Source organism: Pseudorca crassidens, chromosome 3, assembly GCF_039906515.1.
Source record: "Pseudorca crassidens isolate mPseCra1 chromosome 3, mPseCra1.hap1, whole genome shotgun sequence".
NCBI classification, from domain to species: Eukaryota; Metazoa; Chordata; class Mammalia; order Artiodactyla; family Delphinidae; genus Pseudorca; species Pseudorca crassidens.
In genome coordinates, this window is record NC_090298.1 from 123,318,187 (window position 1) to 123,342,999 (window position 24,813).

Below are 24,813 nucleotides of genomic sequence, written 5' to 3' on the forward strand. Positions count from 1 at the left end.
GGGGACACTACCTGGAAGATGTGTGGTGGTATATGAGGGTTCTAATGGGCATCAAACAGTCAGCTATGTCTCTAGTCTCCAGCTCATTTGCTCAATAATACACCATTTTCCTTGCTTACTTTTGCCTCCTAAGATCACACAAGACTCCACTCTCCATAAGGAATGCCTGTGCTGCTCTGCTCCACCTGTCAGAATCCCACGAAGACCCCACCTTCCCCACTGAGCCATTCCTGTTCAGGTAAGCATCCCTCTAGCACTTACCAAAATCACTCACTTGGAAGATCAACATTTTTTGAACATTATTGGGTACCAAACACTTTTTTTGAATAGGGGTCAGCAAACGGTGGTCCATGGGCCACCACCTGATTTTGCAAATAGAGTTTTGCTAGAATACAGCCATGCCCACACGCTACAATGGCAGAGTTGAGTAGGTGGGACATAGACTGTATGGTCAGGAAAGATGAAAATATTTACTATCTGGCCCTTTACAGGACAATTTACAGACCCTGTTCTAGAGCATCTACGTTCTTGTGAAAAGCGGAGATGACACCAGATTTTTATCCCATCAGGTTATTCTTAGGGCAATATGAGATCCAAAGTATATCTCCAAGACCTTTGTAAAAAAGAAATTATTTTAATATACCTAAATCCGGGTTTTTTGAATTTTATTTTATTTATTTTTTATATAGCAGGTTATTAGTCATCCATTTTATACATATTAGTGTATATATGTCAATCCCAATCTTGCAGTTCATCCCACCCTCACCCCAACACCCCGCCACTTTCCCCCCTTGGTGTCCATACGTTTGTTCTCTACATCTGGGTCTCTCTTTCTGCCCTGCAAAGCGGTTCATCTGTACCATTTTTCTAGGTTCCACATATATGCGTTAATATACAATATTTGTTTTTCTCTTTCTGACTTACTTCACCCTGTATGACAGTCTCTAGATCCATCCACGTCCTAAATCCATTCTTAAGAACATACATTTCTGTGTCAGACGTACATGCATTCAAGTCCCGAGTCTGCTGACTGATGCTGGGCAGATTACACAACTTCTCTAAGCCTCAGTTTTGTCATACATTCCCTCATTTCCTTAATAAACGTGTAATAAGCGCTATTTACCAGATATTGGACTAGGAGATGGATAATAGACAACGGTGACTAAGACCTAAAAAGTCTCACCTAATTCAGCCTTAATTGTAAACACAGCTGAGGATTGCTGTGAGGATTTTATGATGTACACACACACACGTGGATGCACGTACCTATTATCATATATATACACACCAATGTAGTACACAATACATATACACGTAATATATAGTACATCATATATAGCAGGGGTCCCCAACCCCCAGACCGGTACTGGTCCTCAGCCCGTTAGGAGCCGGGAGGCACAGCAGGAGGCAGGCGAGCGGGAGAGCGAGCGCAGCTACATCTGCCGCTCCCCATTGCTCACGTTACCACCTGACCCATCCCCCCACCCCCGTGGAAAAACTGTCTTCCACAGAACCGGTCACTGGTGCCAAAAAGGTTGGCGACCGCTGATATATAGAGTCCTTAACTCAATTCCTGGTACACTCAGTACTCAGTATACGATGGCTCTTCCTCCGTATCATAATTACAACAGAATATCTTTTAACAGACCTCCAGGAAGTTGACTCATTGGATGAAAATATGCCTTCAATTCCCTCTGTAAAATGGGTCTCTAGCCTGCTCTACATTCACAGCTAATTTATTAAGGTCATCTCTGGTCCACCGGCTCACTTCTGTTTCTTTTGGTTGAGCTGCTCGTCTACTGAGAGTCAGTTGTGTCCGCTCCCAAATCTCTTGATGCCCGTATACTTGTCATTTAATTAAATATCATGGAAGGTGATGAAAAGAATGGTGTGAAAAGGCAGAGAATGATTGTTTGATATGAAAACTAAGTTTAATGCTTTCAAAAAACGATCAAGAATTGTCAATTAAATGTGGGAGAGAGAAAAGATGGGGGACGACCATAAAAATCTAGAAGGATCAGTAGTGAAGATTGGTTCTACTTAACCAATCTACACTCTCACTCAACCTCAAGGAAACCAATCTCAGACATGGTCTTTGTCATTTTGGGTGTGGTTTGCGCAAGAAAAATGTAAGTCCCGATCAGCAGTTCCATACTCAGAGACTAAGCTTTGATTCTTCAACAGGTTCTTCATCAAAATTAGGCAATGCTGTTTAACATAGGTGTATCAGGAGCTATACTCAACATTTAGTAATAACCTAGAAGGGAAAAGAAGCTGAAAAACAATATATACATATCTCTGAATCACTTTTCTGTACACCTGAAACTAACACAACATTGTAAATCAACTATACTTCAATTAAAAAAAATAAAATAGGGGTATCATTGTTATGATTCTCTGCCTTAACTATTCCAACTTATCATCCACTATTGGTCCCAACTGCATGGAGTGAGAGGGATTCTTCTGTATTTATTAAATGCTCACGTATAAACAATAACATGTTAGCCAGGGGCATGTTGCCTCGGCCGCTGCCATATTTTATAGGTAAAAAAATAATCAGAGAGATGGTGTGACTGGTCCAAGGCCTCGGAACTAGTACTGCTGGGGGGGGGGGGCGTCTTGAGCCAGGCAGGCTCTGATTCCACCATCTCAGCCCCCCAGGGATAACAGAGAGGCAAACGCAGCACAGACTCACACAGTCTGGCTTATATGATTGAGTACATTTTGAGAAGGTCAGAGCATCATCTGCCCAAATGGATGGAAAGATGCTTGAGAGCAAGAACTTCTATTTCACCACACTCCCCAGCACCACCACCACAGCACGCTGGCAAGAAATCCAAAAATCAATTTTGCTGGAGTTGGTGAATTTTATTTCCTAATTTATAATAGTAGAAGGAACTGGGGCTTCCTGATTTCTAAAAGAAAAAGGTTCGTGTGGGATTTACAGCCCCCTCCATGGAGCACACAACAGCAGGGGAGACAGTCTATTGTGCCTGTCAGATCATGTCACTGAAGGCTCAGCCTCACCAATTGGCACTCGCTCTTCCCTGTCGGTGCGGCAAGTTGAGCAGTGCCCTGTTCACCAGATGGTTATTTGTTCCACCAGCCACCTTTGCTGCATCCCTGATTCACTCCAGCCCAGGACAGTCTCCAGAATTCATGCTGCAAGGCAGCTCTTGCCAGCAACTTTGCCAAATGGCTCCTCTCAAAGTCATGGGCCGCCCAGACAGACTGGCTCCTCCGTCTGCAGCAGCTTCAGGCAGAGACGCTTCCCTTTCTGGCTCCACCTCTTGGCTGCTCCAGAGCCTTCTTGCCAGAAAGATGATCTGACCCATCAGTACATACAGCCAGACCTGGAGTTCTGGGGCCATTTAAAGCCTACATCTGTGTCCCACAAGTTCACCCCCGACTACAACGTCAGAACACACAAAACAAACCTAGATGATCACAAATACAGACACAGTGCATCACAGAAACTTAGAGCCAGGAAAATCTATAGAGAGCTTGCCTCCCCTCCCCCATCTTCAACCTCATTTTAGTAGATTAGGAAATCAATGCCCAGAGAGTAAAAGTGACTAATTATGGTGGCAGGACTGGGAATAACACCCAGGTCTTCTCATGTGCATTCCAAACCACTGATTACAATAAAGACTGCATTGCCTTCCAATTTTCCCTCTGTTCATCTTCAAATTCTTGATAAAAATTAGACCCTGTGTATTGGTATTGACTCAAAGGAGAATTTCTTTCGAATGAAGAATCTTTCCTCTGCATCAACATCATGACTTCTTTTTTTTTTTTTTAAGCAGGCGTGTCTATATACTACATGGACAGATCTGGAAGTGACTTCTGTTCTGCCACCCACAGCTGGGTGACCTTGAACAAGTAATCTCATTCTGCTTCAACTTTTCACTTAAAGGGGTATAAGGACAGTATCAACGAGAAAGATACTTTAAAGCCCAAAGTTGGTTCATGGCACATAGCAAGCCCTCCACAACTGCTAGTAATCAACATTATTCTGTATGAACACTCAAATCCACAGCGGTTTTAGAATACACAGTACTGCGCACATATACACAGGCATGCCAGGTATTTCTTACATTAGGAAGTTCAAGTTCATGAAGTTAAATGACTTATCCAAGGTTACTTAGAGAATAAATGAAGGACCAGAGATTCCGTCTTGCCATTTTGCTAAGAAATGAGCACGAGTATCTCGGCTTTAAAGGAGAATGTTTGAACAAAAACGTATGTGTATGCATAATCACTGCAGCATCTTATGTAATATAAAAAGCCGGAAACAATTTCCCATCCAGCCACAAGGGAACTGCTAAATACACCGCAGTACAGTCACACCACGGGGCACTATGCAGCCATTAAAAGGAACAAGGCAGACGTAGGTGTCCTGACACAAAAAGGTCTTTCAGATATGTCATTGAATGGGTGAGAAAACAAAGCGCAAGTAAATCAAGCAGTATGCATTCAGTTATACAAACAAACAATCCCTCCCCTAATGTGTATCTGTACACGTATTTAAATGTATAGAAAGGTGTCTATAAGGAAGCCCACCAACTATTGACAATGGTAACTCTGGGCAAAGAAGTGGGATTGGTGTGGGGATGAAGAGTGATTCATGCTTTCCTTTATCTACTTCCATAATGCTTGAAGCTCTTCAAGTAAGAAGGCATTTATGCATTATTTGCCTTATAAATAGACATAAAGGCAGAGAGAACCATGAATGACAACAGTACAGCGGCTGTGAATCAACAGACCTCCTAATCTGGGTGTCCCTGGCCCCAACTTACCTCTGCAAAGTTACATGAGCGACGCTACTCTCAAGTTTCTTGTTCAGCTCTCCTCTTTGGTAAAATGCTTCCTGGTGATATTTTGTACTTAGGGATCCAGGTTTTGCCTTTCAGACCACCTGGGAGTGCTCAGCCTCTCGCTGCAATATCTCCCATTAGGGCCATTTACAGCTTTTCCACACTCAGCACCCTTGTGCGTCTGTTGAGGGTCACAGAGCTGAGCCCCCTGCATTAAGTGGAGGAGATGGCCTGCCATTCTGCGACTACTTCGGGTTCATTACTTAATGGATTCAAGCAGTGAAATCAGCCATGCATGATGGAGGAGGCTGTCAGTTGCCCAGCGTCAAGCCCAGTACGCCTAGAATACATCGTCTCATAGGTAAGGTACTCTTTGGCACACTCCTTCTGGTAGACCTCATCTTTCTCACCTTAAAATCCTCCAGACCCTTAGACTCCATGCATCTTCTTGCCCCTTCATTTCTTTTCATTGCTGGAATCAATCAGGTCTCTTTCCTCGAAAGAACAGAACTGACAGTCTGACTTACCCCTCTACATGGCCATCCTTTTCCATTACCCACAATGATCCTTTCTCCAAAAAACCCATTAATACTAATTAGTTGTCCATGGATTTCACAAATACATATCCTATTATGACCACTTCCCACTATTCCCATAGTGAACTTGGAGCATAAGATACCAAGGATTCCTGGATTTACGACAAAACTCCTAGTGGTCTTGTAGGAAGAATCTGTGCTTCCAATGGGATAATTATGTCAGAACTGGTTTGTCAGGTCAGAGCTGATTTTCAGCCTCACTCTAGCATTCTATTGGAAAAGCAACAGAAGGAAATTTGGTGGTAAGAATGAAGTTTGGAGATGAAAGCAAATATCATTTTAATGGGAGATGGGTAGTGCACTACTGGAGAGTTGCTCTGGCCAAAATGAGTTCTCAGACACCACCTCTGAGGCAAAAGGACATCAGCCGTCATCCAGCTGCCTCCGGCCCATTCCTTTTGCTCTGCTCCAGACAACTATATGAGTTGCCATCAACTCTGGAGAATGGGTGCCTGGATGGCCCAGTGGGAACTTCATTGTGAGTGTCCCAGGCTGGGGGTGAGGGACATGGAGAAGGCTATAAAAACCCAGCTAATTTTTATACTTTGTTCAATTCCGTAAATATTTTCCTTCTTTTCTTATTATAGCTAGACTAGAATAAATCTACAGGATTAAGTCAGCTAAGGATTCCGGCCCCAACCGGGGGAATTCAGCTCCCTCCCTGTGCAAAAAAGAGGAAAGCCTAGACTTGTGCACTATCTTACTGGGATGAGATGAACCGGGTGAACTGAGTAGCACGGAACGGGCACCACGGGGATGTATGCGGAGCGTTGAACACAACCTGAATTTTTTTCCCTCTAAAATCCAGACAAGCAGCAGCAGGGGTGGGCAAAGAACACTTGCCTAGAATCCAGGCAGTCATTGGTTCCAATCTGGGTCTGCCACTTCCAAGTATGTGACCTTATACAAGTTTCTTTGCTTCTCCAAACCTTGCAATTTCTTATTCTGAAAAATGCATCTAACGCAACCGTTCCCTCAGAGCTGTTGAAGGAGATTAAAGGAGTCAACACATGAGAAACACCTAGGAAAATGCCCGGGATACAGACAGTACTCAAGAAACCTTAGTTCTCCTCCCTCATCTAAGCATCTAAATTGGGCCCTTAGTTTCTTCGTAAATGCAAATGCTAGAATCTAGGAATGTCAGTCTGCAGCTGTGCTCTTTTCATTGAGCCTACCAATATTTTGACAGGACTGGCCTAATATTATTCACCCCAGGTTCATTGGTACGTTTCTGACCAGCCCTCATAAAGGGCTTGGGATGGCCCCTGGGGACCTGGATGCTAATAATGAATACTTGCTAGTGATTTTCAATGCACTCTGGTTATTATGCTTAGTAGTGGAACATTTCCTATCCCCGGAAAGGTCATTTATAATAGTATAAGGCTGCTTCTTCCCACCTTCCATTTCAGATTTTTCTGAGACTAGCAGAGAACTCAAACAGTCATCCATATGCATTGGAAATCCTATTCTGATCTTGCATTTGCATAAAAATACCAAAGCAACTTGAGGAACTACAGGGCAGCTCTCCATCATGACACTACCTCCTTTTATTTTTCTGATGCCTTTCCAGCACCTTCATATCAAAAGTCATTTTCATGTACCTTCCTAGTTTTACTCATCATAGCTTCCCTCTTTCTTGAGCAAGTGTGGGATGGATGGGGGGAGGGGAGGAAGCAGGGAATTTCACTTTCTTTTATTCTCATGCCCCTAAGAAGCTGTAACGTTTCACAGATCACACAGATCTCAAGTTTGGAGACCCTATGAACTCAACTCACCCAAGACTGGCCTCTTCTTATTCTATCACATTGCTCAAAAATGGTCATATAGCATTACTGGTATAATTTAAGCGTGCGGTTAATTATGCTTACACCAAGGTATTCTGTCCTGGTACAATTTCTTTATACGGAGCCAAGATCGGTTTCCTTGTAATTTTTCACTCACTGGCTCAAATTCTGCCCTGCAGTGCTATTCTCCTAGGCATCTCATCTATTCACATGCTTTTAAGTACCTTTAATATACCCGTGACACCCCAAATTTTAATCTAGTCCAGATCTTTCTTCTGAGCTTCAGTCCCAGATATCAACTGCTTACTTGAGAGTCTCACCGTGAGGCTAGATGACTCCAGTTTCAGTGGAAAGCCCCACTATGCATCCATTCTCATGGCGAGATCCTGGGAGGTCATCCTTGACACCATCTCCATCTACTTCTCCATCTCCACCCAGTCTGTCACACCAACTCAGCCCTATCCATTCTTCTCCTACAATGTATCTCGAATCCATCAAATTCTCTCCACCTCTATCGCTGCCACCATCCTAGGGGACAGCCGTGGCCTAACTATCCTGCTACTTTCACCCCTATTCACTTCCTACCCAGCCCTCTGACCCCACCCTACGTAGCAACCAGCCTGAGTTTTGAAAAAACAAACCTGATCATATTTCTCCCCGATCAAAATCCTTTAATGGCTTTCGATCCATCTTTGGATAAGGTCCAAACTCCTGAAGGCCAACAACGCATAACATGATCCGGTCCCTAAATACTCTCCAGTTTCTTTTTTGTAACATTTTATTACAAACATTTTCAAACAAATAGTCAAGTTGAAAAAAAATTACAGTGAATATACATTGACCGACCACCTGGATTCTACCATTAACATTTTATACTTGCTTTATCATCTATCTATCCATTTATCCATCCTTCTCTCCTAGTATTAATTTTTCTTGGTTTTGGTCCATTCCAAAGTAAACTGTAGGCTCCAGTCTCATTTTTGTCACTCTTCTTGTTGTTCCCTATACTCAACCCTAGGCATCTTCTCATTCTTTGAATCTGTCAGACTATTTTATATCTCTGTGCTTTGGACCTATTGCCCCTTCTACCTGAAATGTCTTCAGTTCTTGTTAATTCCTGACTCATCCTTTGGTTTTCAGCTTCAACTCTGTCTGAGAGGCAGTCACTGAACCCCCAGCCTAAATTAGATTCGCCTTTCTGCCTTACACATAATCTCAAGGCGTCTTGTGCTTTTCCTGAATATCGCTTGTCACAGTTGGTAGCTAGGTATTTTTTTTGCAAAATCATTAGTTCAATGTCTACTTTCTCCACCAGCCCAAAAGCTCCATGAGAACAGACACAATGTCTGTACCAGAGCATGCAGGATCACCCCCACAGAAAGTTAGTTAATAGTTGTTGAAGGAATTAAAGGCAGAAGGAATCAACAGTTACATAATAATAATATCATATTAATATAATAACAATACATGGACTCAGTGAATTTGTTCTTCTTTTAATATGTACAAGCAGTCTGGGTTTTTTAAGGCCTCTAAGAGAAGATGGAACTTACTCACTCCCAGAATATAACCAGCAAGTACATTAAGGCAGATTGCCAAGTGGCAAGATCTGTGGCTAGTGGCTGAGTCAAGAAAGAGACTGTGGTGGGTCTCAGGGACTTCTCTCCCATTTCCACTAGCCCTTCCCTCAAGATCATCCCAAATCAACAACAATCCGAGGAAAACCAGGGTGCTTGCCATGCAAATGCAGTTTAAGTAATACTAACAACGGCTATAATGTATTGAGGGCATTGATCGAGGACTGGCTTTGTATCAGGCACTGTGTTGAGTGCTGTTCCTGCATTAGATATTCTTTTCTCCTGTGGCATAGGTCCTAATGTTATTCCCATTTTAAAGCTAAGGAAACTGAGAACAGAATAGTTATTTTTAAACAATAAGTTCTCCGACTTCCTCTTCTAACCAGATTGCCATTCCTGTAAAGTCCACCTACGTAGAATATTTATTCTGACTGTGCCCCATATGAGGGTAGAAAGATTAATCTAGAAAACTCTCAGACTGCTCTAATGGAGAGGGGGTTTTAGTTGGTTCTAACAAGTCTAAAAATATAGAAAGCCAGCCCTACCGATGCTTTTCCTCAGGTATTAAACCCAAACACACACTTTGATCCCTGCAAAGACTGTTTCCTCAGATGGGAACACCATTTACACACAAAGATAAACCACTGTGATCTTCCCCATAACAGGAACTAATAGTTAAAGAAAAATGAAGCAGTGCAGAATTTCCTAGTAGAAGAGCATGTCAGCCAGTCTTCAGTTTGAAGACAAGCTTTTCCCCCGACTGTGTGACCTTGACAAATTAGTATCATCCCTGGGCCTCAGTTGCTCAGTTTCCTTATTTGCAAATGGAAATAACAAGATCCACTTAGCAGGGGATGGACATATTAAAATGCTACTTACAGAAACCTCAGTACAGGGCTTGGAAAAGAGAAGATACTCAAAGATAGTAACTTTAAGAAAGGGAGGAAAAGATAGGAAAACGTAGGGGAGGGTGGTAACTTAATACTCAGAATAAAAGAAAAGTTATAAGAAATGTTTTTAATAAATGCACATCATGTATTCTTTTCCCATCAGAGAGAGAGAGAGGGAGGAGCTTGGGTAAAAGTGTCCTTTAGCATCTGCATTGCTCTTACCCGGATGAACTTGCCTGCAGATACCACTTACAATGCAAATTGAGCTTGGAGTCCTTCACACTAACTACACAGCAAAAACCTTTCAGCTTTAAATAGAATACTGCAGTGTGGAATGATCCGAGCAGAGGGAAGAAAAATTCAGAGATACATGCGAAGGAGATTTGGCAAAAAAACCCTGCCATATCTGGGCAAGGGAGGAAAATGCAGAAATATCAAAGGAGGCAAAAAGAAAAGCAAAGTCTATAGAAGGACCTAGAAATTAATTCTCCAGAAGGTGAGTTTAAGTTAATAAAGGGAAGAGAACTTTGTGGCAAGCCCCCAATGAAGACGATTTTAACAAAGAATATTTTGATTTAGTGGGGTTCCTTCAAGGTGTACTAGCACTTTGAAGGTAATTCATCATCATCAGAAGGACACTTCCCCCTCTGGCCAGGTCAATGTTTCCTAAAATGCAATTAGGGATTGCATGTAAAAAGGCAATCTACATTGTCTAAGTTCCAATTTTTTTTTTTTTTCTTCCCAGACCTTCACTAAGATCAGGTAAAGAAACCTGGAAGCATACTGTGAAATAAAGGTTTGTTTAAATTTTCAATGTGGTGGCAGTTGGGGGGTGGGGGGAGGAATCCAAGAGGCTGATTTGGAAAAATTTTAGAAAGTTCTTTGCTATAAACTCATGCCTCATTTCAGACTATATGAACCCAGATATTTTATTCAGAACCAGAGGTTACAAAAATGTCATCAAATAGGAACAAAGATTAGGTAGTATCTAGGGCCCTGAAAGCGATAAGGAATGCCGTGTTTAACTCACTTCTTCATTCTACAGATGACGGTGCTACGCACATGGCCTCAATTTCCCCATCTTCCCAGCTCAGTAAGTTTCCTCTGCCTGCACTTGGAGGCATAATGCAATACAGAAGAAAACATGAAGGCAGCCCTCTATCTTTGTTGTCTCAAATAGAAAAAAAAAAACAAGGTGCGCCCCCAAGGACAATAGACCCGAAAGCCAACTTCTCTTTTGGATGATATGCTCTGACCCAGAGCTGATCGTGTTCTACCTGGTGAGTCAGTGACAAAGCACTAAGAATGGGGAAGAACATCTTACCACCACGTTGTCACCAGGCAAGTAAAAAGGATCAGCAAGTATGGTGCTTGGTATGGGGCAGGGACAGGCTGCTGAACACCTTAAAAGCCACTTCTAAGCTCCTGAAGGCCAGAGCTCATAAAGCTCGGCTTGATCTGTCTAGCGCCATGGACGCATTAGGTGTGATGCTCTCTAATAATGATGATGAACGAAGCATGTATTTTCAATAGCGCTGGGCATTCTTTCTATCTAAAACTTCCAGGGATGTTTAGAGAAGATGCCACCTTTACCCCCAAATTGTGTGTCTTTTTATCTTTCACAACTTGAACTCTTACTACCACCACGCCCATCACATTTCTCTAATGGTCTTGATTTGATTAAATATTACAGAAATTTTAGCACCCAAGAATAAGAAGAAGAATCTTAAATTAACACGCCTTGCTACATTTTCCTAAAGCACTTTCACACATATTTTCTCATGTGGCTATCACAATGTGACAATGCAACAGTTTATAGGAGTGGTGAAGGATAAAGGCTGACAGGTACAAAATGAAAGCAAAAATGCAAAAGTTTTGGTATTTAGAAACAAACAAACAAACAAAAGCCTCCTCTCTCTATTCCCACACAAAAGGCAAATGAGATTCCACCTGCTGACTTTTCTTTCCTGCCTGCACCTCACTCAGGCTAATGTCAGAACAATCTGGGGGGTGGCGGGGGGGAGAGAGAGAGAGAGAGAGAGAAACACGACAATTTCACCTCTTGGCAAAGCTCAGCTTACTGAACCCTCTTGCTTTCTGCTGGCTGTTGATTCAGCAGAAACTACTGCTGCAGAATTCATAATGGTGATTTTTAAAGGCCCCACTGATCGCATTGCTCGCCCCACGTGTCACACTCATTCGCTCGCCGCCCCAGCACTGTTTCCCCAGCTACCTTTTTATATCTTGCTAATGCACTTCCAAGGGGAGAGGGGTTCGCCCTTTTTCAACGAGCCTTTTGGGCTTTTGATTGTCTAAGCAGGTAACCCGGCCGGAGAGATGAACGGGCAGGAAATGAAACCATGCCCACCCTTGCAGCCACTGAGAGACACATCATTCCGCTCAGAGAGGGGTGGACCCACGGTCCTCTCGGGCCCCCTTCCTTCTTATTTCTCCCCTCAACCCGACCCTGCATACATATTGGGGGAAGGGGTCATCTGTCTTTGGGGGGTCATTTTTCCAGCCGGGAGCCCCACCCTGAAAAACCTCATCCCCGAGGGCCATTTTAACTCCCGTGGGCGCCGGGTCCACCTGCTGCTTGAACGCCCGGCTCGCCTCGCGGAGCCCGGATGGATGTGGGGCGCACCGGCAGCTGCCCCTGCGAGCCGAGCCCCCGCCCCAGCCCCGGGGCCCGCAGGAGTCTCCGCCGCTACTCGCCCGGCTGCCCGCGGAGCTCAGCGATCCGCAACTTGCGCCCTTCCCCAGCGGCGGAATGCGGCGGGGCTGGCGTTACCTTCGGTCGCATAGCTGTGGTCGCGCAGGAAACTGTTGTTGATTTTGCGGGTATCAATGTCCTCCTCCATTGACAGCAGGCTTACTTGCGTGGGAACCAGAAGCCGGCAGACAAGTATCCATGATCCCTCCCCGCAGCCAGTCTCACAGGAGAGGGGGGCAGGGGAGCCAGTGGGACTGCACCATGGTCCGAGCCTGAGGAGGAGACGGGGAGGCGGAGAGAGAAAAAAAATAAAAACCCGGCAATGGAGCTGTCACCTCCTCCGCCCGGGATCTCCGAGGCTGCGGCGGCTCCTCCCGCGGTGCGCTCACTCCAGCTCCAATTCCCGGCGAGGATGCTGCGCCTGCCTCCGCTGCCTCCGGGTGCCAAGATGCGCCGTGCCCCGAGGGGTCTGGTCCCGCCCGCCGCCCCGGAGGCGCTCACAAGCAGGGCTGGGGAGATGCCCAACAGGTTCCCTTCGTTGGCAGCCGCTCCGAAATGCAAAAAAGATCCCTCCTCCCCCTGGGAGAGCGGGCAGCCGCGACAAAATGGTGCCTTTCTGGACCCGAGCTGCAGTGGCGAGATGGCAGGGTCAGGATTCAGGCGGGCCCGGCCCGGATGAGGGTGCTGGTCCCACGGGAGGGCGGCTCGAGCTGGCGGGGGCTCGGCAGCCGGCGGGGAGCCGGGCAGGGCGCTGCAGCCGGCGCCAGCGCACTCACCCTCACACCCACACGCGCGCACTCGCAGCTGCCGCTGCTGCTGCAGGAGGAGGCTGGAGGCGGCTGGTGCATTAAAGGCGAGGCTCCTCCCAACCGCGTCAGCAGCCCCAGGACTCTTCCCCAGCAGCGGTGGTGGCCGAGGCCGAGGCTGCGGCTGCTCTCTGCTGCAGTGGGGCGCACGCAGCCGCGAACCCGCACCTGGGCAGCGAGCAGCTAGCTTGCAGGTTGACGTGAAAAGCGTAGACGCGCTCTTCCAACCTCCCTCCCCCTAGCGCCACGCAGCTCAGGGCGGCGTTTACTCCAGCACCCAGAGTCCCTAGCTCGCTGCCTTTCTCCGGACACCTGTGCTCCAGGACCGCAAAGAGAAGTAGGTTCCCTTGGGTAGGCAGGAAGTCTACATCCCGGTCCCTTTTGCTCACCCTTCCATAATGCATGTGGTCTCTGGATGAAGTTCAAGGGCGAGGCCTGGGGATCGAAGCCTCACACAGAGAGGAGAGAATGCTCATAGCCTAGCTTAAGCCCTCTCTGCGCTAGGAATAGATCGGGGAGCTGGGGCCAGAACTTTTCTGCGGATCACACCTGACTTCTCCCTTTCGAACAGAGTCAAAAACCTCTTCTACCTGTAGGCGTCTGCGTCTACACTGGCAGAGGGAGGAAGAGGGCTGAGTTATGAATCTTGTCAACATAGTCAGTCTGAAAAAGTCCACGTTCCCTAGCCCTTTGCACTTAGTTTTGGACAAACAGCTCCAGGCCCCCCTGCGGGTTTTGCTTGTGAAGACACAGCACTGCAGGAACCGCTGACATTTGCTCTCCACGTGAAAGGTACAGTGGAGCCCTGCGCCTTGGAGCCCTGTGCCAGCAGAGCGCCACTGCTTCCCTGAGGGAATGTCAAAGATCCAGTGAACACCAGAAAGAGGCCTATCTTCCTACTTCAACTAGGAGGAAAATACAGAATCCCACCGCAACCCCAATTTTTCCCGAATCGCAGATCGCAAGTTCCATATTTGAAAGAAAATGAGATCGTTATTGTTATGAAACAACTACAATCATTTCTGAAGCAACCCGAATCACTAGAAAGCCAGTTTGGAAAAGAAATGTCCCCGATTTCCCCTTGCAGAAGGCATTCATTTCAGTGGGTGTCACTGCAGGGAGAGACATCCGGAGAGACATCAGCGAATGTTTTGCTCAGTTAAGCTTCACCAGTTTAGCTGGATGAGCCCAGAGGGACCTTTGAGTTAATTATATACATACAATGCTTCGGCTAACACAATTTAGAAAGTATTTGAAGTCAAAAAAAATGGGAAAACAAGTCCTTAACTGAGGTTGGGAATTGCCATTAGATTTCCATGAAGAACAGATGCTTCTGCCAGGTGGAAGATGGCATTGTCCTCATCTCCAGAAAGCAACCGCATATCTCTGGGAGAAGAGAGGCGAAATATTCTTTGATATAATTTGGGGCGGGGAAATTCATCTTACAGTAGATTCCATTTTATTCTCATCTGTTGGTTAAGTCTCTCCTACTTGTTTGACTATTTGTGCCAAATTCACATATGAAATTCCAGGAACAGATGAAGACTGGAGCAAATTGATTTAATCCACTTCAGCTCCAGTTGCCATGGCTGGTTCTTCACATGATGAGCTGTATCCATCACCAAGGCTCCAGAGGTCAGTTCGTCTGTAGTTACATAGTCCAGCTTCTCTTGCAGGTAGGCATAAGGGGGGGGGGAGGGGAAAGGGGAGGAAAGCTAAGTTCATCTTAAAGCGGTGAGAAGACATCTTGCTTCGAGTTGAAATGACCTTACGTTGCCACTGGAGACCTTGGAGTACTATTTGGGATATTCTCACCCATGTCTTTCTAGAATGCGGGCTAGACTGGAACAGAGTTGCAAGATGAATCAGGAAGGCCCAGTCCCGTTAGCCAGGCTGTGCTTGAGGAATTTTCCACTGTAAGCAATGGGAGAAATGTCCCCTCCAGAGATCAAGCCTCTGGGTTTACTAAATTTTCCCTTTCCTGTTTCCTACCAAATTCTTCCTGCATGTATTTTATTCAACAGTATAGGCAATATTTTCCTAAGACATAAGTTGTGAGAAGGCAAATTAGATGGCTCTCCATTAAGTAGATTAAGTAGATTCCAAGGTTTCTATTTTGCGAACCACTCTTTTCTGCTATGGGCAGGAGGGAACCATCCCCTCCAACCAAAACCAAGAAAAATACAGCTGTTGGCTTTGTTCCTTAACACAACGATGTGCAGTAAAGGAGGTCAGGGAGTGAAGGAAGCCCTGTGCAATCCTGTAGTTGTAAGAGGACTACACAGACCATTTCTAAGAAGACTCTCTGACCTTCTTTCTGTTCCTCCAATGTGTCAAGTTCTTTCCAAAAGCTTTTGGCATTTGCACATGCCATTCATTCCCCGTGCCCCTTCCTCGTGTTCCTGGCATTCTTCAGCATCACAGCTGAACGGTCCCTACTTCTCTGAGGCATTCCCTGGCCTCCCCATAGTCCCTGCTCCTGGTATTTTGTCTTAACATCTTTTTTGTTTCCTTCTTCATGGAACATTTGCCTTTTGTAATATTTGTTTACTTATAATTGCCAACCATTCCACTATATCTCTGCTATTAAGAGTCTGGCACTTAGTAGATGCTCAATTATATTTACTGACTGGAGATAAATATTTCGTAGATGAATGAGTAAATTACTGAATTTGTTCAGTGATATTTAGCTTTTAAAGCTCTACCTTTATTTAAATTCTTGCCCCCCAAAACCCAAGAACAAAGTGTGTTGTAAGCCAGTAAATTTCCAGTTTGTAACTCCTATTCCTGTTGAAATAACTGTCCTACCCATTCCTGCATACATATGCACCAAAAATATTTACTGAGCACTTAATATATGACAAGAGTTATTGTAGGTGCTGGGATACAGTTAAAACAAAACAGAGTCCCTTTCTTCACAGAACTGAAATTCTATCATCTGATTTTAGTAATATGAGCTTTCTTAGGGATACAACAAATACATTATAAATCAACAGACCAGAGCATAATGTTAAGTGTCAAGACTCTGATATCAAGCAAAGCTGATTTTCTGCCACTTATTATTATGTCCTTGAGCAAGTTATGAGATGTCTTAAGCCATGTTTTTTTTTTTTAATCTATAAATTAGGGAGAAAAAAAGTTAATGGAGTTATTATGAGGATTAAATGAGATAATATTGGAAAGAATATACTGCAATCACTTGTTGAGTATTTGCTATCATCACCACCAGTACTATGGAACAAATATTTAAGTACCTACCATGTCAGCCACTGGGATAGGACTAAAGATTCAGCAACATCAGTGCGGAAGATGTACAGTCGTCTCTGCCATCATGGAACTTAGTATCTAATTTACAATTTATAGAAAGGGGGCCACAGGCTACAAAAGGGGCAGCAGAGGATGCTCTGAAAGGCTGGCCTAATTCAGGCCTGTGCTTTACACAGAAAAGGGCAATTACAAATACACAGCCTTCTTAAGTTACACAATCTAGCATGACAGCACGGGAACACATTCGTTTTTTCATCACTTTTATTATGTTTCCCCAATGCTCTCACATACCCCTAGCCCAGTTAAGTTAGCCCTGCCTACATTGGAAACTACTTGCAGGTCATGCTGTCCAATTAGCACATTAAATATCTACAATTTTATTAAAACCTTTGACCTAAGCCAGTCTAGAGATTCTTAATATAGGCTTTAGGTGTCAGACAGTACTGATTTTTTGTCCCAGCTCAGGCATTTATGAATTTCATGACCTTTGGCAAGTAATTTAACATCTCTAGCCTCTGTATTTGCAACATTGGAAGAAAATAACAGGAACTACTTCATAGGGTTGTTGAATGGCTTCAGAGACGTTGTAAAGAAAGTGCTTAATACAGGCTTGGCCCATAGCCAGACCTGACAAAAATGTCGCTTTGGCCTCCTGGTAGTGGTTCATGAGGTCTCCACTGGCAGAGAATTGGAGAGATGCACTACAAGTCAGTCATGTGAACACAAGTGACCTAGAAACCTGAGTTTACCACCTAGCGATCTGTCTTAACGAGCACTAGACACTGGATATAAGAGATTTTACCATCCTGCAGAAAGCCCTTTATAAGCCACGAAGTCCTGTGCAAGTGGAAGGAACTAGGATTATCCCTTCTTGATTTTTCACATTATGTAAGCGCAGACCTAATCATGTCTGTCTATCATGGAATTCTATGGAACCCCTCTCTAGGATCATTCAGCCCCAAATGCACAACTGTCTCTCTGAGGTGGTTTGCGTTGACTGCCCAGAGGATGACCTCTTGAGTTTCTAGCAAGGTTTGCAATTCTTTATTGTGCGTGTTACAACGTGTAATAAATACCACATGAGTGAGCCTTTAACGTGGCATTTAACCTAGGAGAAGAAAACAAAACATCTTGCCTTCCAAATGTTGTATTAATTCTAGATTCTGGATACATAGTGGATTTCACTGAGTACAACATTCCCTCAATTATCCAAGTCCAGCAATTTATGAAAAGAAACAGTGGTATGCTGGAGCTGGTATGTGCTGGCTGTTGAGAGCTGATTCTGTCGATTACACACATCATTTTTCCAGCTCTGCTTTGAGTGACATCATGTTGGTAGCTTAAAATCTGCAATCTGCCATGGTGGGTTATTTATAATCATAGAAGTAAAAAAACCTATATAAATCAGGGCTTTGGTTTTTGGGGGGGGGGTTGGGCTGGGGGGTGGGAGAGCTGATTGTTAAACATTTACCACTACAACAGTAGAAATACATTAATTGCTGATATAACTTTCTACTTTTATGTGTTACCTGTGCAAAGTTCCTTTCAATTCCTCGATACTAAGTCTCCCAAGCTGTGTCAAATTCCAGAACATTCCACCATCTGATCAAACTTTGGCCATAATTTAAATAACTGTAAAAAATCCTACCTTTACCGTAAACATTCCCACAGCCTTCAGAGGAAAACTGATACCTTTGTTTGATCCCCTTCAGGCTGGTTATGAGATTGCCACAGTGGATCTGTGAGTGATGGCCCCTGCAAGGCTCCTAGATCTGACGACGTAAGGAAAGTTAGGTGCATGCGCACTCCCAATGAATAGTTCTTTTCTACTGCTTAAGCTCGACTGTCACCTTACTTTTGCCCTTGATTTGCCTAAATGCAAAACAAAAACATCCATTGTGCTTAGTTTCATCAGTAGCTCTTCTCTTCCACTTCTCAGGCTAGGATACTGAAGCAATGACAGAAAAAATACAAAAGTCGAAGAGTCGAGATCTGAGAGCTTTTTCTCATTCAGTGGTTTAAATTTAAATTAAATTCAGAGAGTTAAATTTAGACAATCTTACTCAAGACAGTTTGTATTTGCATTATATTTGTTAGGTACAAAGTGAGCATTTATGAAACCAGTTTAGCAAAGCTCAAGGGCTATTGTCTAGTACCTCATGACATGTCTTAAAGTAAAATTTCAGTATAATTTAAACAAAAAATATATATTGGGGAATGTCTTCAAATTTCTTTAAAAGGCACCAAGCAATAACACTTTACAGAATTTATCCTAAGAAAATAATCATGGATATGGGCAAAAAATTAGCCATAAGGATATTTTCACAGAGCACTGTCTATAATTATTAAAAATTGGTAACAAGCCAATAGAATTGTCTAGGCAAATTATGGTGTGTACATATAGTGGGAAATTATTGAGCCACTGATATAATATTAATAGCTACTGCTTATCGAGCATCTATTATGTACTAGGCACTATGCAAAAGGTTTCACTAGCATTATCTCATTTAATTCTAACAACAGCCTCTATGAGGCAAATCATCTCTATTTTACTAAGGCTAGTAGAGAGAAATAATATATCCAAAGTCAAACAAATAGGAGCCTGGCTCTGTGTGTGTGTGTGTGTGTGTGTGTGTGTGTGTGTGTGTGTGTGTGTGTGTGTGTGTGTGTGTGTGTGTGTGTGTGTGTGTGTGTCTGTTGGGTGGGTCAGGGTCACAGCAGAAACTTAGAGGTCTTTTTCCAAACCACCCACCACTAGAGTCTGATCTGTACTTCTTAGAAATGAATAGCCTCTCAGTTGAAAATCATTCCTATTGTGTTGGTGAGGAGGTGGCGAAATTGGAACGCTCACACTGCTTGTGGGATTGTATAATGGTGCAACCACAAATAGTTTGGCAGTTCCTCAAAATGTTAAACAGAATTGCCATATGACCCAACAATTCCACTTCTAGGTATATACCCAAGAGAACGGAAAATGCATATTCTCACAAAAACTTGTAGATGAATATTCTAAGCAGCATTATTCATAATATCCCCAAAGTGGAAACAACCCAAATATTTATCAACTGATAAATGGATGAATAAAATGTGATATCTATATAAAGGATTATTATTCAGCTATAATTAGTGATAATTACTGATACATGTTACAACATGGATGGACCTTGAAAACATTATACTAAGCAAAAGAAGCCAGCCACAAAAGACCATGTATTGTGTGACTCCGTTTACGGGAAATGTTCAGAATGGGCAAATCCATAGAGACAAAGTAGATTAGTTGCCAGGGGCTGAGGTGGGGGAATAAGAGTGACTACTTACGGGTTTGGGATTTCCTTTTGGAATAATGAAAATATTCTAAAATTACTTAAGGGCAATAGCTGCACAACTCTGAATATACTAAAACCCACTGAACTGAATACTTTAGAAAGATGTTTCAAAAGGTACAAACTTCCAGTTATAAGATAAACAAGTACTAGAGATGTAAAGTACAATACGATAAACATAATTAACACTGTTGTATGTTATATACGAAAGTTGTTAAAAAGAGTTAATCATAAGAGTTCTCATTGCAAGGAAAAATTTTTTCCTGTTTTTTTTAAGTTTTGTATCTATATGAGATGATGGATGTTCACTAAACTTATTGTGATAATCATTTCATGATGTACAATAAATCATGCTGGACACCTGAAACTTATACAATGCTGTATGTCAATAAAACTGGAAGAGGAAAATAAGTGTTTCAATAAAGCTGTTATTAAAGATTAAAAAATCTCTGCTGTCAGAAACCATTATTACCTCTAGGAGTATGATATAGCCCTCAGGTTAATATTAGTGCAAAAAACTTAAATGCATGTAATGACAAGTACAGAGATTCATGTCATGTTCTTTAAAAAAGTCGAAAAACAATGTATACTGACTGGTCCCCTTTTATGGTCCAAAAAATGTGTGTATCTCAAAAGGAATATATGAAAATACTTAACAGTGGTTATGTGTGGTTTTCTTTGTGGTTCATATTCTTGTCAAAGAAAATTTAGATCTTTTTTTTTTTTTTGGGCTGCACAGCCCAGCATGTGGGATTTTAGCTCCCCAGCCAGGGACTGAACCCATGCCCCCTGCAGTGGAAGTGTGGAGTCTTAAACACTGGACCACCAGGAAAGTCCCCACATATCATTTTTGTAGTAAGAAAATTTTTTAAAGGTTTTTTTGAATGTTATGAAATACCTTTTAGATGAAACTTTGTATTGAAAAGGTCAAAATCATTTTGTGCACACCTGAAAACTGAGAGACACTGATGTAAATGTGTACGCTATCAACTGCACAGAACAGCTGTACCCAAAAGTAATACAATGCAAGACACATTTTTGTAAGTTTTTCAAGTTGCCACATTAACAAGTGAAAAGAAACAGATAACATTAATTTTGATGATGTTTAAATTTTTTGAAACTAAAATGAAAATATTTTATTTAATCCAATATGTCAAAAATTGATTTCAACATATAGAGAATATAGAATACTTAACTATATATGTACACTTTTGTTTTTAATGCCAAGCTTTTGAAATCTGGTGCGCATTTTACACTTGACAGCGCCTCTCAGAAAAGGCACATTTTTTAGGGCTCGATAACTGCACATGCCTAGGGGCTAAAGCACAAGTATAGAGGAACTATTCCAAAAGTGTTATTCCACTCACAAAATGAGTTTTATCATATTCTTCCAAAGGAAAATTTTCATCTATCAAGGACTTGAATTAGACTGTAATACTAAAACCAAACCAAGCAACTTTAATCTGATGACCCTCACAACTATTTAAAGTAATACAAACTGAATATGAAAAAATATATAGACATACCCACACGTGTACATACATATTATACGTAATAGTAAATTTGAACCCAATCTGCATTTCCCCCTAAAACTAGTAAGCTGAATTAATAAAATGATACAAGATCAAGATTCTAAAAGTGCTAAGATGATACTACATAACAATACATACCAGATAGCAAGAAAGATGTAATTCAGTCACTGTATAGTTACCGCCCTAATAAGCCAACTGTTTAGTTCAACACCTATGGCTTCAATGCCAGCCAGTAGAAGAAGCCAAATAACCAGATGTCACTACTAAAAAAGGAATTTTCACAGCTGGGTATCTGGACGCTATTACAGCCACTAAAGGTGGAGAAATTTAAAGGTACAGTTATAGGAATCCGGCTGAAAACTACTACAGTCTTTTAGATTGGATCAGAGAGTAGAAATGTGTGGTCACATGATCAGTGACGTGATTTCTGAAGACTTATTGAATTAGATGCACCACCCCCTTTAACACTTGCATGCAAAACAGTTTTGTGTGTATAGTTGAGCGCTCCCTCCTTCCTAAACACACTTTCTTCACTGATTCCCAGGTACCACCCTCTCTTGATTCTCCTGTTACCTCAATGTACACTCCTTCTCACGCTCATCTGCTGCTTCTCCTCACTGCTTGACTTGACCTCTACAAGCACCCTAGAGTTCAAAGTTCTCAGATTTCTCTATCTGCAGTCCCATCCGAGGTGACCTCGTCCAATCTCATGGCTTGCCACTCACTTGATGATAAAACCATACGACCTAGCAATCCCACTACTGGGCATATACCCTGAGAAAACCATAATTCAAAAAGAGTCATGTACCACAATGTTCAGCTCTATTTACAATAGCCAGGACATGGAAGCAACCTAAGTGTCCATCAACAGATGAATGGATAAAGAAGATGTGGCACATATATACAATGGAATATTACTCAGCCATAAAAAGAAATGAAATTGAGTCATTTGTAGTGAGGTGGATGGCCCTAGAGACTGTCATACAGAGTGAAGTAAGTCAGAAAGAGAAAAACAAATACCATATGCTAACACATATATATAGAATCTAAAGAAAAAAATGGTTATGAAGAACCCAGGGGCAAGACAGGAATAAAGACGCAGATGTAGAGAATGGACTTGAGGACACGGGGAGGGGGAAGGGTAAGCTGGGACGAAGTGAGAGAGTGGCATGGGCATATATACACTACCAAATGTAAAATAGATAGCTAGTGGGAAGCAGCTGCTTTGCGACCACCTAGAGGGGTGGGATAGGGAGGGTAGGAGGGAGACGCAAGAAGTAGGAGATACGGGGATATATATATATACGTATAGCTGATTCACTTTGTTATGAAGCAGAAACTAACACACAGTGTAAAACAATTATACTCCAATAAAGATGTTAAAAAAAAAAACCTCCTAAATGAATACTGAGCACAAACCTCTCCACTGACCCCCAGGCTAATAACACCAACAGCTGATCCGATATTTCCCTGATATCCACCAGGCAGCTCAATCCCTAATGGCGCCCCCCAACTCCTCCTGCTCCTTGACTCCTCTCTCATTCCCTACATCCTTCCAGTCCCTCAGCAAATCCTGCCAGCTCTAACTTCAAAATGCATCCAGAATCCAACCACTCCTCACCACTTCCACAGCTACTACCACGCTCCAGCTACCAACGCATCTCATCATGATAGTTTCAATAGACTCTAAGGAGTGTGTGATCCCTCCTTTGCCCCCCTACAGAATAGTTTCTGTGCAGCAGGCAGAATGGGCTTTTTAAATGCAAATCACGTCATGTCACTTTTTTGCTCCAAGCCCTTCATTGGCTTCCTACACATTCAGAGTAAAACTCTTTTAAAATGCTGGCAAGGTTTGGCCCTTGCTATAGCTCTATTTTTTTTTTTTTTTCCACTTCTCACCTGCAGCATCACCAACGCTTGTCTCAACCTCCTTCCCTCCCCACCCCACACATAGACACAGTGGCATACTTATTGTCTGCCAAATACACCAGGAAGAAAACTCCCACCCCGGAACCTCTGCATCTGCTGTTCCCACTGGCCTGAGGCCTTCCTCAGTCAGAAGCATAGCTCAGAGCTTCACCTCATTCAGCTGTCACTCCGTAATCAACATTTCTGAGATGTCTTTCTTGACCTTGACCACTCTATATAAGGTAAAACAGCCCCCCTCCCTACCAGCAACCCCAGCCCCTGTGTTGCGACCTGACAGTATATTTTTTGGCTTTAATTATTACACGAGGACATAATATTCAGGGAGACAGGGGTGTTTCTGTTCTCTGTACTATATCTGGCCCTAGTAGAGTGCCTGGCACATACTGGTTACTACTTTTTTTTAAGAGGGTAAATAGAAAGTTATTAGACAATTAAGTTGAATTAACTCCCCAGTACTTTAAGGGCAATATCAAGGGGAGAAATGACTACTCTCTTTTAAAAGTCACAGGGATATGGGGAAAAGGGAACCCTCATGTATTGTTGGTGGGAATGTAAATTGCTGCAACCACTATGGAAAACAGTGTGGAGATTCATCAAAAAAATTAAAAATAGGACTACCATATGATCTAGCAATTTCACTCCTGGATATTTACCCAAGGAAAACTAAAACACTAATTAGAAAAGATATATGCACCTCTGTGTTCATTGAAGCAGTATTTACAATAGCCAAGATATGGAAACCACCCCAAGCGCCCATCAACAGATGAATAAAGATATGGTGTATGTGTGTGTGTGTATAAAATGGAATATTAGCCATAAAAACAATGGAATCTTGCCATCTGCAACAACATGGATAGACCCAGAGGATATTATGTTTAGTGAAATAAGTCAGACAAAGAAAGACAAATACTGTATGATTTCACTTCTACGTGGAATCTATAAAAACAAAACAAATAAACAAACAAAACAGAAACAGAGTTATAGATACAGAGAACAAACAGGTAGTTACCAGAGGAGAGGGGGCTGGGGGGAGGAAAGGAATATGTGAGGGAGATTAAAGAGGTACAAACTTCAGCTGCAAAATAAAGGAGTCGTAGGTATGAAATGTACACTGTGGAGAATATAGTCAATAACTAAGTAATATCTTTGTATAGTGACAGATCATAACTAGACTTATGGTGGTGATCATTTTGAAACATATAGAAAAAAATCACTACGCTGTGTAGCAGGAAGTAACATAGTGTTGTAGGTCAATTATACTTCAAAACCCAGAAACCAAGCGTACTGGGCTTCCCTGGTGGCACAGTTCTTAAGAATCCACCTGCCAGTGCAGGGGACACGGGTCGAGCCCTGGTCCGGGAAGATCCCACATGCCGTGGAGCAACTAGACCTGTGCGCCACAACTACTGAGCCTGCTCTCTAGAGCCCGCGAGCCACAACTACTGAGCCCGTGTGCCACAATTACTGAAGCCCACGCGCCTAGAGCCTGTGCTCCATAACAAAAGAAGCCACCGCAGTGAGAAGCCCGCGCACCGCAATGAAGAGTAGCCCCTGCTCGCCGCGACTAGAGAAAGCCCGCGCG

The 24,813-nt window shown here is 43.0% G+C and overlaps 1 protein-coding gene across 6 annotated transcripts in view; it reads right to left on the reverse strand.

The window, feature by feature from the left end:
* Positions 1-24,813, reverse strand: part of PPP2R2B (protein phosphatase 2 regulatory subunit Bbeta) — a 456,159-nt gene that overhangs the window by 281,886 nt on the left and 149,460 nt on the right. For 3 of the 6 annotated variants that reach the window (XM_067732167.1, XM_067732168.1, XM_067732171.1), the window contains one exon: positions 12,453-12,646. The exons of 2 other annotated variants lie outside the window; for them this stretch is intronic. In XM_067732167.1, coding sequence (XP_067588268.1) covers positions 12,453-12,646 — 194 coding nt within the window. Of the gene's footprint in view, positions 1-12,452; positions 12,647-13,150; positions 13,345-24,813 lie in introns of those variants that run through there. One more of the 6 variants, XM_067732173.1, reaches the window with a different exon arrangement.